The sequence below is a fragment of the Cherax quadricarinatus genome, chromosome 67 (genome assembly GCF_038502225.1).
Source record: "Cherax quadricarinatus isolate ZL_2023a chromosome 67, ASM3850222v1, whole genome shotgun sequence".
Taxonomy (NCBI): Eukaryota; Metazoa; Arthropoda; class Malacostraca; order Decapoda; family Parastacidae; genus Cherax; species Cherax quadricarinatus.
In genome coordinates, this window is record NC_091358.1 from 19,267,186 (window position 1) to 19,284,685 (window position 17,500).

Genomic DNA, 17,500 nt, shown 5'->3' on the forward strand with positions numbered 1-17,500 from the left:
ATTTAAGCAAAGGAGAGTAGGTATGATTGAATGGTCAGGACGCAAGAATATTATTGCTCTAACAGAGATCTGGTTCAGCCTGAAAGATATAGAAATGTCTTCTGAATGCCATTTACAAGGCTATAAATTACTCCACTACGATACAGTCAACAGGAATGAGTGCTGATATATGTTAGAAATAATTTAAACTGTTGCACTGGACCACATAGAAAAATGAGCGACAGACATCGATTCTATTAGACTACAGTTTCTTGAGGGCCGTGAATAGCTAATCTTGGATGTGATATCAGACCCTCAAACCCACGTAGGGAACATAGTAAACCTCTATGGGACGAAATTACTATGGCATCTTGATATCGAAAATGTTGGTTTAATGGCAGATTTTAACTTTAGCAAAACTGATTCTGCAATTTGACAAGAAATTTTGAGTCTTGCAACTTTCTAGGTACAATCCAGAAATAACCTGCTAGACTTGGTTCTTGCTAACATGGACTTGCTTCTTGCTAACATGGACTTGGTTCTTGCTAACATGGACTTGGTTCTTGCTAACATGGACTTGGTTCTTGCTAACATGGACTTGGTTCTTGCTAACATGGACTTGGTTCTTGCTAACATGGACTTGGTTCTTGCTAACATGGACTTGGTTCTTGCTAACATGAACTTGGTTCTTGCTAACATGGACTTGGTTCTTGCTAACATGGACTTGGTTCTTGCTAACATGGACTTGGTTCTTGCTAATATGGACTTGGTTCTTGCTAACATGGACTTGGTTCTTGCTAACATGGACTTGGTTCTTGCTAACATGGACTTGCTTCTTGCTAACATGGACTTGGTTCTTGCTAACATGGACTTGGTTCTTGCTAACATGGATTTGGTTCTTGCTAATATGGACTTGCTTCTTGCTAACATGGACTTGGTTCTTGCTAACATGGACTTGCTTCTTGCTAACATGGACTTGCTTCATGCTAACATGGACTTGCTTCTTGCTAACATGGACTTGGTTCTTGCTAACATGGACTTGCTTCTTGCTAACATGGACTTGGTTCTTGCTAACATGGACTTGGTTCTTGCTAACATGGACTTGGTTCTTGCTAACATGGACTTGGTTCTTGCTAATATGGACTTGCTTCTTGCTAACATGGACTTGGTTCTTGCTAACATGGACTTGGTTCTTGCTAACATGGACTTGCTTCTTGCTAACATGAACTTGGTTCTTGCTAAAATGGACTTGGTTCTTGCTAACATGGACTTGCTTCTTGCTAACATGGACTTGGTTCTTGCTAACATGGACTTGGTTCTTGCTAACATGGACTTGGTTCTTGCTAACATGGACTTGGTTCTTGCTAACATGGACTTGCTTCTTGCTAACATGGACTTGGTTCTTGCTAACATGGACTTGGTTCTTGCTAACATGGACTTGCTTCTTGCTAACATGAACTTGGTTCTTGCTAACATGGACTTGGTTCTTGCTAACATGGACTTGGTTCTTGCTAATATGGACTTGGTTCTTGCTAACATGGACTTGGTTCTTGCTAACATGGATTTGGTTCTTGCTAACATGGACTTGGTTCTTGCTAACATGGACTTGGTTCTTGCTAATATGGACTTGGTTCTTGCTAACATGGACTTGCTTCTTGCTAACATGAACTTGGTTCTTGATAACATGGACTTGGTTCTTGCTAATATGGACTTGGTTCTTGCTAACATGGACTTGCTTCTTGCTAACATGGACTTGCTTCTTGCTAACATGGACTTGCTTCTTGCTAACATGGACTTGGTTCTTGCTAACATGGATTTGCTTCTTGCTAACATGGACTTGGTTCTTGCTAACATGGACTTGCTTCTTGCTAACATGGACTTGCTTCTTGCTAACATGGACTTGCTTCTTGCTAACATGGACTTGCTTCTTGCTAACATGGACTTGCTTCTTGCTAACATGGACTTGCTTCTTGCTAACATGGACTTGCTTCTTGCTAACATGGACTTGCTTCTTGCTAACATGGACTTGCTTCTTGCTAACATGGACTTGCTTCTTGCTAACATGGACTTGCTTCTTGCTAACATGGACTTGGTTCTTGCTAACATGGACTTGCTTCTTGCTAACATGGACTTGCTTCTTGCTAACATGGACTTGCTTCTTGCTAACATGGACTTGCTTCTTGCTAACATGGACTCTTCAATAAATAATCTTGAGGTTGATAATGAGTTTATGGAAAGAAATCATAAATCACCCGTTTTCAATATATAATGAAATTACCTTAATAACTACAATCAAATCAAGATCTCTTACATAAAACCGATTTTGTGAGGCTGAAGGGCTGTCTAGGAGGTGGAATTGATTTGTGTTACCTGACAGGTGAATACCCCATGAAGCGGGTAGGTGTTGCATGTCACATTCTTAATGAAATACAATGTATCTCCATCACAACTGTCAGAAGAGTTGAGACGAACCTGACTGTTTCTGGTAAAGCCGTAGCCGATGAATCTCTCATCGAAGGGCGGCGCTGTGTAGGGCAGGATGAGCACAGGTTCCCAGAACTCTTCAAAAGTGGTAATGTTGTACAGCACAGTGTAGTCCAGTGACGACCCACTACCTGGCTCCACCTCCCAGTACTCCAGGTGGGAGTTACCCTGGTTCTTTGCGTATACCTGAATAATAGTAACAACAAAAACAATAATAATAATATTAATAATAATAATAATAATAATAATAATAATAATAATAATAATAATAATAATAATAATAATAATAATAATAATAATAATATTAATAATAATAATTTTTATTAACACATAGGCCGTTTCCCACCTAGAAAGGGTGACCCTAGAAAAAAGAAACACTTACCATCATTCTCTCCATCACTGTTTTGCCTGAGATGCGCGTCGCTAGTTATAAAACTTCAACAATAAACTACCTTTCTTCAGAGCGCAAACACTGTACCTCAGTCTCAAGGGATCGAGTCCGGCTAACCGGTTTCCCTGAATCTCTTCATAAATCTTAATTTGCATACACTCCAAGAGCACGTCAAATTCTGAAAGATCATTCGTCTCCACTTGCTCCTAACACGCTCATGCACGCTTACTGGAATACTAACACACTCACGCACGCTTGCTGGAACACTAACACTCTCACGCACGCTTGCTGGAACACTAACACGCTCACGCACGCTTGCTGGAACACTAACACTCTCACGCACGCTTGCTGGAACACTAACACTCTCACGCACGCTTGCTGGAACACTAATACTCTCACGCACGCTTGCTGGAACACTAACACACTCACGCACGCTTGCTGGAACACTAACACGCTCACGCACGCTTGCCGGAACACTAACACTCTCATGCACACTTGCTGGAACACTAACACGCTCACGCACGCTTGCTGGAACACTAACACAATCACGCACGCTTGCTGGAACACTAACACTCTCACGCACGCTTGCTGGAACACTAACACTCTCACGCACGCTTGCTGTAACACTAACACACTCACGCACGCTTGCTGGAACACTAACACGCTCACGCACGCTTGCTGGAACACTAACACTCTCACGCACGCTTGCTGGAACACTAACACTCTCAGGCACACTTGCTGGAACACTAACACGCTCACGCACGCTTGCTGGAACACTAACACAATCACGCACGCTTGCTGGAACACTAACACTCTCACGCACGCTTGCTGTAACACTAACACACTCACGCACGCTTGCTGGAACACAAACACTCTCACGCACGCTTGCTGGAACACTAACACGCTCACACACGCTTGCTGGAACACTAACACACTCACGCACGCTTGCTGGAACACTAACACACGCACACTTACCGGAACACTAACACGCTCACGCACTCATGCTGGAACACTAACACTCTCACGCACGCTTGCTGGAACATATACACTCTCAAGCACGCTTGCTGGAACACTAACACGCTCACGCACGCTTGCTGGAACACTAACACTCTCACGCACGCTTGCTGGAACATATACACTCTCAAGCACGCTTGCTGGAACACTAACACGCTCACGCACGCTTGCTGGAACACTAACACTCTCACGCACGCTTGCTGGAACACTAACACTCTCACGCACGCTTGCTGGAACACTAACACTCTCACGCACGCTTGCTGGAACACTACCACGCTCACGCACGCTTGCTGGAACACTAACACTCTCACGCACGCTTGCTGGAACATATACACTCTCACGCACGCTTGCTGGAACACTAACACGCTCACGCACGCTTGCTGGAACACTAACACTCTCACGCACGCTTGCTGGAACATATACACTCTCACGCACGCTTGCTGGAACACTAACACGCTCACGCACGCTTGCTGGAACACTAACACGCTCACGCACGCTTGCTGGAACACTAACACTCTCACGCACGCTTGCTGGAACACTAACACTCTCACGCACGCTTGCTGGAACACTAACACTCTCACGCACGCTTGCTGGAACACTAACACTCTCACGCACGCTTGCTGGAACACTAACACTCTCACGCACGCTTGCTGGAACACTAACACTCTCACGCACGCTTGCTGGAACACTAACACTCTCACGCACGCTTGCTGGAACACTAACACTCTCACGCACGCTTGCTGGAACACTAACACTCTCACGCACGCTTGCTGGAACACTAACACTCACGCACGCTTGCTGGAACACTAACACTCTCATGCACGCTTGCTGGAACACTAACACTCTCACGCACGCTTGCTGGAACACTAACACGCTTGCTGGAACACTCACGCACGCTTGCTGGAACACTAACACTCTCACGCACGCTTGCTGGAACACTAACACTCTCACGCACGCTTGCTGGAACACTAACACTCTCACGCACGCTTGCTGGAACACTAACACACTCACGCACGCTTGCTGGAACACTAACACACTCACGCACGCTTGCTGGAACACTAACACTCTCACGCACGCTTGCTGGAACACTAACACGCTCACGCACGCTTGCTGGAACACTAACACGCTCACGCACTGGAACACTAACACTCTCATGCACGCTTGCTGGAACACTAACACTGGAACACTCACGCACGCTTGCTGGAACACTAACACTCTCACGCACGCTTGCTGGAACACTAACACGCTCACGCACGCTTGCTGGAACACTAACACTCTCACGCACGCTTGCTGGAACACTAACACTCTCACGCACGCTTGCTGGAACACTAACACTGGAACACTAACACTCACGCACGCTTGCTGGAACACTAACACTCTCATGCACGCTTGCTGGAACACTAACACTCTCACGCACGCTTGCTGGAACACTAACACTCTCACGCACGCTTGCTGGAACACTAACACTCTCACGCACGCTTGCTGGAACACTAACACTCTCACGCACGCTTGCTGGAACACTAACACTCTCACGCACGCTTGCTGGAACACTAACACTCTCACGCACGCTTGCTGGAACACTAACACTCTCACGCACGCTTGCTGGAACACTAACACTCTCACGCACGCTTGCTGGAACACTAACACTCACGCCCGCTTGCTGGCACTCTCACGCTTGCTGGAACACTAACACCCTCACGCACGCTTGCTGGAACACTAACACTCTCACGCACGCTTGCTGGAACACTAACACGCTCACACACGCTTGCTCTCACGCACGCTTGCTGGAACACTAACAACACTAAGACTCTCCCGCACGCTTGCTGGAACACTAACACACTCACGCACGCTTGCTGGAACACTAACACACGCACGCTTGCTGGAACACTAACACTCTCACGCACGCTTGCTGGAACACTCACGCACGCTTGCTGGAACACTAACACTCTCACGCACGCTTGCTGGAACACTAACACTTGCTGGAACACTCACGCACGCTTGCTGGAACACTAACACTGGAACTCACGCACGCTTGCTGGAACACTAACACTCTCACGCACGCTTGCTGGAACACTAACACTCTCACGCACGCTTGCTGGAACACTAACACTCTCACGCACGCTTGCTGGAACACTAACACTCTCACGCACGCTTGCTGGAACACTAACACTCTCACGCACGCTTGCTGGAAACCTAACACTAACACGCTCACGCACGCTTGCTGGAACACTAACACTCTCACGCACGCTTGCTGGAACACTAACACTCTCACGCACGCTTGCTGGAACACTAACACTCTCACGCACGCTTGCTGGAACACTAACACTCTCACGCACGCTTGCTGGAACACTAACACTCTCACGCACGCTTGCTGGAACACTAACACTCTCACGCACGCTTGCTGGAACACTAACACTCTCACGCACGCTTGCTGGAACACTAACACTCTCACGCACGCTTGCTGGAACACTAACACTCTCACGCACGCTTGCTGGAACACTAACACTCTCACGCACGCTTGCTGGAACACTAACACTCTCACGCACGCTTGCTGGAACACTAACACGCTCACGCACGCTTGCTGGAACACTCACGCTCGCACGCTTGCTGGAACACTAACACTCTCACGCACGCTTGCTGGAACACTAACACTCTCACGCACGCTTGCTGGAACACTAACACTCTCACGCACGCTTGCTGGAACACTAACACTCTCACGCACGCTTGCTGGAACACTAACACTCTCACGCACGCTTGCTGGAACACTAACACACTCACGCACGCTTGCTGGAACACTAACACTCTCACGCACGCTTGCTGGAACACTAACACTCTCACGCACGCTTGCTGGAACACTAACACTCTCACGCACGCTTGCTGGAACACTAACACTCTCACGCACGCTTGCTGGAACACTAACACTAACACACTCACGCACGCTTGCTGGAACACTAACACTCTCACGCACGCTTGCTGGAACACTAACACGCTCACGCACGCTTGCTGGAACACTAACACTCTCACGCACGCTTGCTGGAACACTAACACTCTCACGCACGCTTGCTGGAACACTAACACACTCACACTCTCACGCTTGCTGGAACACTAACACGCTCACGCACGCTTGCTGGAACACTAACACTCTCACGCACGCTTGCTGGAACACTAACACTCTCACGCACGCTTGCTGGAACACTAACACACTCACGCACGCTTGCTGGAACACTAACACTCTCACGCACGCTTGCTGGAACACTAACACTCTCACGCACGCTTGCTGGAACACTAACACTCTCACGCACGCTTGCTGGAACACTAACACTCTCACGCACGCTTGCTGGAACACTAACACTCTCACGCACGCTTGCTGGAACACTACACTCACGCACTGGAACACTCACACTCACGCACGCTTGCTGGAACACTAACACTCTCACGCACGCTTGCTGGAACACTAACACTCTCACGCACGCTTGCTGGAACAATAACACTCTCACGCACTGGAACACTAACTCTCACGCACGCTTGCTGGAACACTAACACTCTCACGCACGCTTGCTGGAACACTAACACTCTCACGCACGCTTGCTGGAACACTAACACTCTCACGCACGCTTGCTGGAACACTAACACTCTCACGCACGCTTGCTGGAACACTAACACTCTCACGCACGCTTGCTGGAACACTAACACTCTCACGCACGCTTGCTGGAACACTAACACTCTCACGCACGCTTGCTGGAACACTAACACTCTCACGCACGCTTGCTGGAACACTAACACTCTCACGCACGCTTGCTGGAACACTAACACTCTCACGCACGCTTGCTGGAACACTAACACGCTCACGCACGCTTGCTGGAACACTAACACTCTCACGCACGCTTGCTGGAACACTCTCACGCACGCTTGCTTGGAACACTAACCCTCTCACGCACGCTTGCTGGAACACTAACACTCTCACGCACGCTTGCTGGAACACTAACACTGCTGGAACACTCACGCACGCTTGCTGGAACACTAACACTCTCACGCACGCTTGCTGGAACACTAACGCACTGGAACACTAACACTCTCACGCACGCTTGCTGGAACACTAACACTCTCACGCACGCTTGCTGGAACACTAACACTCTCAACGCTTGCTGGAACACTAACACTCTCACGCACGCTTGCTGGAACACTAACACTCTCACGCACGCTTGCTGGAACACTAACACTCACGCACGCTTGCTGGAACACTAACACTCTCATGCACGCTTGCTGGAACACTAACACTCTCACGCACGCTTGCTGGAACACTAACACTCTCACGCACGCTTGCTGGAACACTAACACTCTCACGCACGCTTGCTGGAACACTAACACACTCACGCACGCTTGCTGGAACACTAACACTCTCACGCACGCTTGCTGGAACACTAACACTCTCACGCACGCTTGCTGGAACACTCACGCAACACTCTCACGCACGCTTGCTGGAACACTAACACTCTCACGCACGCTTGCTGGAACACTAACACACTCACGCACGCTTGCTGGAACACTAACACTTGCTGGAACACTCACGCACGAACACTAACACTTGCTGGAACACTAACACTCTCACGCACGCTTGCTGGAACACTAACAACACGCTTGCTGGAACACTAACACTCTCACGCACGCTTGCTGGAACACTAACACGCTCACGCACGCTTGCTGGAACACTAACACTCTCACGCACGCTTGCTGGAACACTAACACACTCACGCAACACTGGAACACTCACGCACGCTTGCTGGAACACTAACACTCTCACGCACGCTTGCTGGAACACTCTCACGCACGCTTGCTGGAACACTAACACTCTCACGCACGCTTGCTGGAACACTAACACTCTCACGCACGCTTGCTGGAACACTCTCACGCACGCTTGCTGCTGGAACACTAACACTCTCACGCACGCTTGCTAACACTCTCACGCACGCTTGCTGGAACACTAACACTCACGCACGCTTGCTGGAACACTAACACTCTCATGCACGCTTGCTGGAACACTAACACTTGCTGGAACACTCACGCACGCTTGCTGGAACACTAACACTCTCACGCACGCTTGCTGGAACACTAACACTCTCACGCACTCACACTCTCACGCACGCTTGCTGGAACACTAACACTCTCACGCACGCTTGCTGGAACACTAACACTGGAACACTCACGCACGCTTGCTGGAAAACTAACACTCTCACGCACGCTTGCTGGAACACTAACACTCTCACGCACGCTTGCTGGAACACTAACACTCTCACGCACGCTTGCTGGAACACTAACACTCTCACGCACGCTTGCTGGAACACTAACACTCTCACGCACGCTTGCTGGAACACTACGCTTGCTGGAACACTCTCACGCACGCTTGCTGGAACACTAACACTCTCACGCACGCTTGCTGGAACACTAACACTCTCACGCACGCTTGCTGGAACACTAACACTCTCACGCACGCTTGCTGGAACACTAACACTCTCACGCACGCTTGCTGGAACACTAACACTCTCACGCACGCTTGCTGGAACACTAACACTCTCACGCACGCTTGCTGGAACACTAACACTCTCACGCACGCTTGCTGGAACACTAACACGCTTGCTGGAACACTAACACTCTCACGCACGCTTGCTGGAACACTAACACACTCACGCACGCTTGCTGGAACACTAACACTCTCACGCACGCTAGCTGGAACACTAACACTCTCACGCACGCTTGCTGGAACACTAACACGCTCACGCACGCTTGCTGGAACACTAACACTCTCACGCACGCTTGCTGGAACACTAACACTCTCACGCACGCTTGCTGGAACACTAACACTCTCACGCACGCTTGCTGGAACACTAACACGCTCACGCACGCTTGCTGGAACACTAACACTCTCACGCACGCTTGCTGGAACACTAACACTCTCACGCACGCTTGCTGGAACACTAACACTGGAACACTCTCACGCACGCTTGCTGGAACACTAACACTCTCACGCACGCTTGCTGGAACACTAACACTCTCACGCACGCTTGCTGGAACACTAACACTCTCACGCACGCTTGCTGGAACACTAACACTCTCACGCACGCTTGCTGGAACACTAACACTCTCACGCACGCTTGCTGGAACACTAACACTCTCACGCACGCTTGCTGGAACACTAACACTCTCACGCACGCTTGCTGGAACACTAACACTCTCACGCACGCTTGCTGGAACACTAACACTCTCACGCACGCTTGCTGGAACACTAACACTCTCACGCACGCTTGCTGGAACACTAACACTCTCACGCACGCTTGCTGGAACACTAACACGCTCACGCACGCTTGCTGGAACACTAACACTCTCACGCACGCTTGCTGGAACACTAACACTAACACGCTCACGCACGCTTGCTGGAACACTAACACTCTCACGCAACACTAACACTCTCACGCACGCTTGCTGGAACACTAACACTCTCACGCACGCTTGCTGGAACACTAACACTCTCACGCACGCTTGCTGGAACACTAACACTCTCACGCACGCTTGCTGGAACACTAACACTCTCACGCACGCTTGCTGGAACACTAACACTCTCACGCACGCTTGCTGGAACACTAACACTCTCACGCACGCTTGCTGGAACACTAACACTCTCACGCACGCTTGCTGGAACACTAACACGCTCACGCACACTCTCACGCACGCTTGCTAACTCTCACGCACGCTTGCTGGAACACTAACACACTCACGCACGCTTGCTGGAACACTAACACTCTCACGCACGCTTGCTGGAACACTAACACTCTCACGCACGCTTGCTGGAACACTAACACACTCACGCACGCTTGCTGGAACACTAACACTCTCACGCACGCTTGCTGGAACACTAACACCCTCACACTGGAACACTAACACGCTCACGCACGCTTGCTGGAACACTAACACTCTCACGCACGCTTGCTGGAACACTAACACTCTCACGCACGCTTGCTGGAACACTAACACACTCACGCACGCTTGCTGGAACACTAACACACTCACGCACGCTTGCTGGAACACTAACACTGGAACACTCACGCACGCTTGCTGGAACACTAACACTCTCACGCACGCTTGCTGGAACACTAACACTCTCACGCACGCTTGCTGGAACACTAACACTCTCACGCACGCTTGCTGGAACACTAACACTCTCACGCACGCTTGCTGGAACACTAACACGCTCACGCACGCTTGCTGGAACACTAACACTCTCACGCACGCTTGCTGGAACACTAACACGCTCACGCACGCTTGCTGGAACACTAACACTCTCACGCACGCTTGCTGGAACACGCTTGCTGGAACACTAACACTCTCACGCACGCTTTCTGGAACACTAACACACTCACGCACGCTTGCTGGAACACTAACACGCTCACGCACGCTTGCTGGAACACTAACACGCTCACGCACGCTTGCTGGAACACTAACACTCTCACGCACGCTTGCTGGAACACTAACACTCTCACGCACGCTTGCTGGAACACTAACACTCTCACGCACGCTTGCTGGAACACTAACACTCTCACGCACGCTTGCTGGAACACTAACACTCTCACGCACGCTTGCTGGAACACTAACACTCTCACGCACGCTTGCTGGAACACTAACACTCTCACGCACGCTTGCTGGAACACTAACACTCTCACGCACGCTTGCTGGAACACTAACACTCTCACGCACGCTTGCTGGAACACTAACACTCTCACGCACGCTTGCTGGAACACTAACACTCTCACGCACGCTTGCTGGAACACTAACACTCTCACGCACGCTTGCTGGAACACTAACACTCTCACGCACGCTTGCTGGAACACTAACACTCTCACTCACGCCCGCTTGCTGGAACACTAACACTCTCACGCACGCTTGCTGGAACACTAACACTCTCACGCACGCTTGCTGGAACACTAACACTCTCACGCACGCTTGCTGGAACACTAACACTCTCACGCACGCTTGCTGGAACACTAACACTCTCACGCACGCTTGCTGGAACACTAACACTCTCACGCACGCTTGCTGGAACACTAACACTCTCACGCACGCTTGCTGGAACACTAACACTCTCACGCACGCTTGCTGGAACACTAACACACTCACGCACGCTTGCTGGAACACTAACACTCTCACACTCACGCACGCTTGCTGGAACACTAACACTTGCTGGAACACGCACGCTTGCTGGAACACTAACACTCTCACGCACGCTTGCTGGAACACTAACACACTCACGCACGCTTGCTGGAACACTAACACTCTCACGCACGCTTGCTGGAACACTAACACTCTCACGCACGCTTGCTGGAACACTAACACTCTCACGCACGCTTGCTGGAACACTAACACGCTCACGCACGCTTGCTGGAACACTAACACTCTCACGCACGCTTGCTGGAACACTAACACACTCACGCACGCTTGCTGGAACACTAACACGCTCACGCACGCTTGCTGGAACACTAACACTCTCACGCACGCTTGCTGGAACACTAACACGCTCACGCACGCTTGCTGGAACACTAACACGCTCACGCACGCTTGCTGGAACACTAACACTCTCACGCACGCTTGCTGGAACACTAACACTCTCACGCACGCTTGCTGGAACACTAACACTCTCACGCACGCTTGCTGGAACACTAACACTCTCACGCACGCTTGCTGGAACACTAACACTCTCACGCACGCTTGCTGGAACACTAACACTCTCACGCACGCTTGCTGGAACACTAACACTCTCACGCACGCTTGCTGGAACACTAACACTCTCACGCACGCTTGCTGGAACACTAACACTCTCACGCACGCTTGCTGGAACACTAACACTCTCACGCACGCTTGCTGGAACACTAACACTCTCACGCACGCTTGCTGGAACACTAACACTCTCACGCACGCTTGCTGGAACACTGGAACACTAACACTCTCACGCACGCTTGCCGGAACACTCACGCACGCTTGCTGGAACACTAACACTCTCACGCACGCTTGCTGGAACACTAACACTCTCACGCACGCTTGCTGGAACACTAACACTCTCACGCACGCTTGCTGGAACACTAACACTCTCACGCACGCTTGCTGGAACACTAACACTCTCACGCACGCTTGCTGGAACACTAACACTCTCACGCACGCTTGCTGGAACACTAACACTAACACTCACGCACGCTTGCTGGAACGCACTAACACTCTCACGCACGCTTGCTGGAACACTAACACTCTCACGCACGCTTGCTGGAACACTAACACTGGAACACTCATGCACGCTTGCTGGAAGACTAACACTCTCACGCACGCTTGCTGGAACACTAACACTCTCACGCACGCTTTCTGGAACACTAACACTCTCACGAACACTAACACTGGAACACTCACCACGCTTGCTGGAACACTAACACTCTCACGCACGCTTGCTGGAACACTAACACTCTCACGCACGCTTGCTGGAACACTCACGCACGCTTGCTGGAACACTCACGCACGCTTGCTGGAACACTAACACTCTCACGCACGCTTGCTGGAACACTAACACTCTCACGCACGCTTGCTGGAACACTAACACTCTCACGCACGCTTGCTGGAACACTAACACTCTCACGCACGCTTGCTGGAACACTAACACTCTCACGCACGCTTGCTGGAACACTAACACACTCACGCACGCTTGCTGGAACACTAACACGCTCACGCACGCTTGCTGGAACACTAACACTCTCACGCACGCTTGCTGGAACACTAACACTCTCACGCACGCTTGCTGGAACACTAACACTCTCACGCACGCTTGCTGGAACACTAACAACACGCTTGCTGGAACACTCACACGCTTGCTGGAACACTAACACGCTCACGCACGCTTGCTGGAACACTAACACTCTCACGCACGCTTGCTGGAACACTAACACACTCACGCACGCTTGCTGGAACACTAACACACTCACACTGGAACACTAACACTCTCACGCACGCTTGCTGGCTAACACTCTGCTTGCTGGAACACTAACACTCACTCACGCACGCTTGCTGGAACACTAACACTCTCACGCACGCTTGCTGGAACACTAACACACTCACGCACGCTTGCTGGAACACTAACACTCTCACGCACGCTTGCTGGAACACTAACACACTCACGCACGCTTGCTGGAACACTAACACTCTCACGCACGCTTGCTGGAACACTAACACTCTCACGCACGCTTGCTGGAACACTAACACGCTCACGCACGCTTGCTGGAACACTAACACTCTCACGCACGCTTGCTGGAACACTAACACTCTCACGCACGCTTGCTGGAACACTAACACACTCACGCACGCTTGCTGGAACACTAACACGCTCACGCACGCTTGCTGGAACACTAACACTCTCACGCACGCTTGCTGGAACACTAACACTCTCACGCACGCTTGCTGGAACACTAACACTCTCACGCACGCTTGCTGGAACACTAACACTCTCACGCACGCTTGCTGGAACACTAACACTCTCACGCACGCTTGCTGGAACACTAACACTCTCACGCACGCTTGCTGGAACACTAACACTCTCACGCACGCTTGCTGGAACACTAACACTCTCACGCACGCTTGCTGGAACACTAACACTCTCACGCACGCTTGCTGGAACACTAACACTCTCACGCACGCTTGCTGGAACACTAACACTCTCACGCACGCTTGCTGGAACACTCACACTAACACTCTCACGCACGCTTGCTGGAACACTAACACACTCACGCACGCTTGCTGGAACACTAACACACTCACGCACGCTTGCTGGAACACTAACACTCTCACGCACGCTTGCTGGAACACTAACACGCTCACGCACGCTTGCTGGAACACTAACACTAACACGCTCACGCACGTTTGCTGGAACACTAACAGACTCACGCACGCTTGCTGGAACACTAACACTCTCACGCACGCTTTCTGGAACACTAACACACTCACGCACGCTTGCTGGAACACTAACACTCTCACGCACGCTTGCTGGAACACTAACACTCTCACGCACGCTTGCTGGAACACTAACACTCTCACGCACGCTTGCTGGAACACTAACACTCTCACGCACGCTTGCTGGAACACTAACACTCTCACGCACGCTTGCTGGAACACTAACACGCTCACGCACGCTTGCTGGAACACTAACACTCTCACGCACGCTTGCTGGAACACTAACACTCTCACGCACGCTTGCTGGAACACTAACACTCTCACGCACGCTTGCTGGAACACTAACACTCTCACGCACGCTTGCTGGAACACTAACACTCTCACGCACGCTTGCTGGAACACTAACACTCTCACGCACGCTTGCTGGAACACTAACACTCTCACGCACGCTTGCTGGAACACTAACACTCTCACGCACGCTTGCTGGAACACTCACGCACGCTTGCTGGAACACTAACACTCTCACGCACGCTTGCTGGAACACTAACACTCTCACGCACGCTTGCTGGAACACTAACACTCTCACGCACGCTTGCTGGAACACTAACACTCTCACGCACGCTTGCTGGAACACTAACACTCTCACGCACGCTTGCTGGAACACTAACACTCTCACGCACGCTTGCTGGAACACTAACACTCTCACGCACGCTTGCTGGAACACTAACACACTCACGCACGCTTGCTGGAACACTAACACTCTCACGCACGCTTGCTGGAACACTAACACTCTCACGCACGCTTGCTGGAACACTAACACGCTCACGCACGCTTGCTGGACGCTCACTGGAACACTAACACTAACACTCTCACGCTCACGCACGCTTGCTGGAACACTAACACTCTCACGCACGCTTGCTGGAACACTAACACTCTCACGCACGCTTGCTGGAAAACTAACACTCTCACGCACGCTTGCTGGAACACTAACACGCTCACGCACGCTTGCTGGAACACTAACACACTCACGCACGCTTGCTGGAACACTACTAACACTCTCACGCACGCTTGCTGGAACACTAACACGCTCACGCACGCTTGCTGGAACACTAACACTCTCATTCACTCTTGCTGGAACACTAACACTCTCACGCACGCTTGCTGGAACACTAACACACTCACGCACGCTTGCTGGAACACTAACACGCTCACGCACGCTTGCTGGAACACTAACGCACTGGAACACTAACACGCTCACGCACGCTTGCTGGAACACTAACACTCTCACGCACGCTTGCTGGAACACTAACACTCTCACGCACGCTAGCTGGAACACTAACACTAACACACTCACGCACGCTTGCTGGAACACTAACACGCTCACGCACGCTTGCTGGAACACTAACACTCTCACGCACGCTTGCTGGAACACTAACATGCTCACGCACGCTTGCTGGAACACTAACACTCTCACGCACGCTTGCTGGAACACTAACACTCTCACGCACGCTTGCTGGAACACTAACACTCTCACGCACGCTTGCTGGAACACTAACACTCTCACGCACGCTTGCTGGAACACTAACACTCTCACGCACGCTTGCTGGAACACTAACACTCTCACGCACGCTTGCTGGAACACTAACACTCTCACGCACACTTGCTAACACTCACTCACGCTTGCTGGAACACTAACACTCTCACGCACGCTTGCTGGAACACTAACACTCTCACGCACGCTTGCTGGAACACTAACACTCTGCTGGAACACTAACACTCTCAACACGCTTGCTAACACTAACACTCTCACGCACGCTTGCGCTTGCTGGAACACTAACACTCTCACGCACGCTTGCTGGAACACTAACACGCTCACGCACGCTTGCCGGAACACTAACACTCTCATGCACACTTGCTGGAACACTAACACGCTCACGCACGCTTGCTGGAACACTAACACAATCACGCTCGCTTGCTGGAACACTAACACTCTCACGCACGCTTGCTGTAACACTAACACACTCACGCACGCTTCTCACGCACGCACGCTTGCTGGAACACTAACACTCTCACGCACGCTTGCTGGAACACTAACACTCTCACGCACACTGGAACACTAACACGCTCACGCACGCTTGCTGGAACACTAACACTCTCACGCACGCTTGCTGGAACACTAACACTCTCACGCACGCTTGCTGGAACACTAACACTCTCACGCACGCTTGCTGGAACACTAACACTCTCACGCACGCTTGCTGGAACACTAACACTCTCACGCACGCTTGCTGGAACACTAACACTCTCACGCACGCTTGCTGGAACACTAACACTCTCACGCACGCTTGCTGGAACACTAACACTCTCACGCACGCTTGCTGGAACACTAACACTCTCACGCACGCTTGCTGGAACACTAACACTCTCACGCACGCTTGCTGGAACACTAACACTCTCACGCACGCTTGCTGGAACACTAACACTCTCACGCACGCTTGCTGGAACACTAACACTCTCACGCACGCTTGCTGGAACACTAACACTCTCACGCACGCTTGCTGGAACACTAACACTCTCACGCACGCTTGCTGGAACACTAACACTCTCACGCACGCTTGCTGGAACACTAACACTCTCACGCACGCTTGCTGGAACACTAAC

The 17,500-nt window shown here is 51.0% G+C and overlaps 1 protein-coding gene across 2 annotated transcripts in view; it reads right to left on the reverse strand.

Moving 5' to 3' along the window:
- Positions 1 to 17,500, reverse strand: part of LOC128699572 (beta-1,4-glucuronyltransferase 1) — a 68,382-nt gene that overhangs the window by 6,680 nt on the left and 44,202 nt on the right. For both annotated transcript variants that reach the window (XM_070099431.1, XM_070099432.1), the window contains exon 4: positions 2,452 to 2,649. In XM_070099431.1, the coding sequence (XP_069955532.1) occupies positions 2,452 to 2,649 (198 nt within the window). The remainder of the gene's footprint in view (positions 1 to 2,451; positions 2,650 to 17,500) is intronic.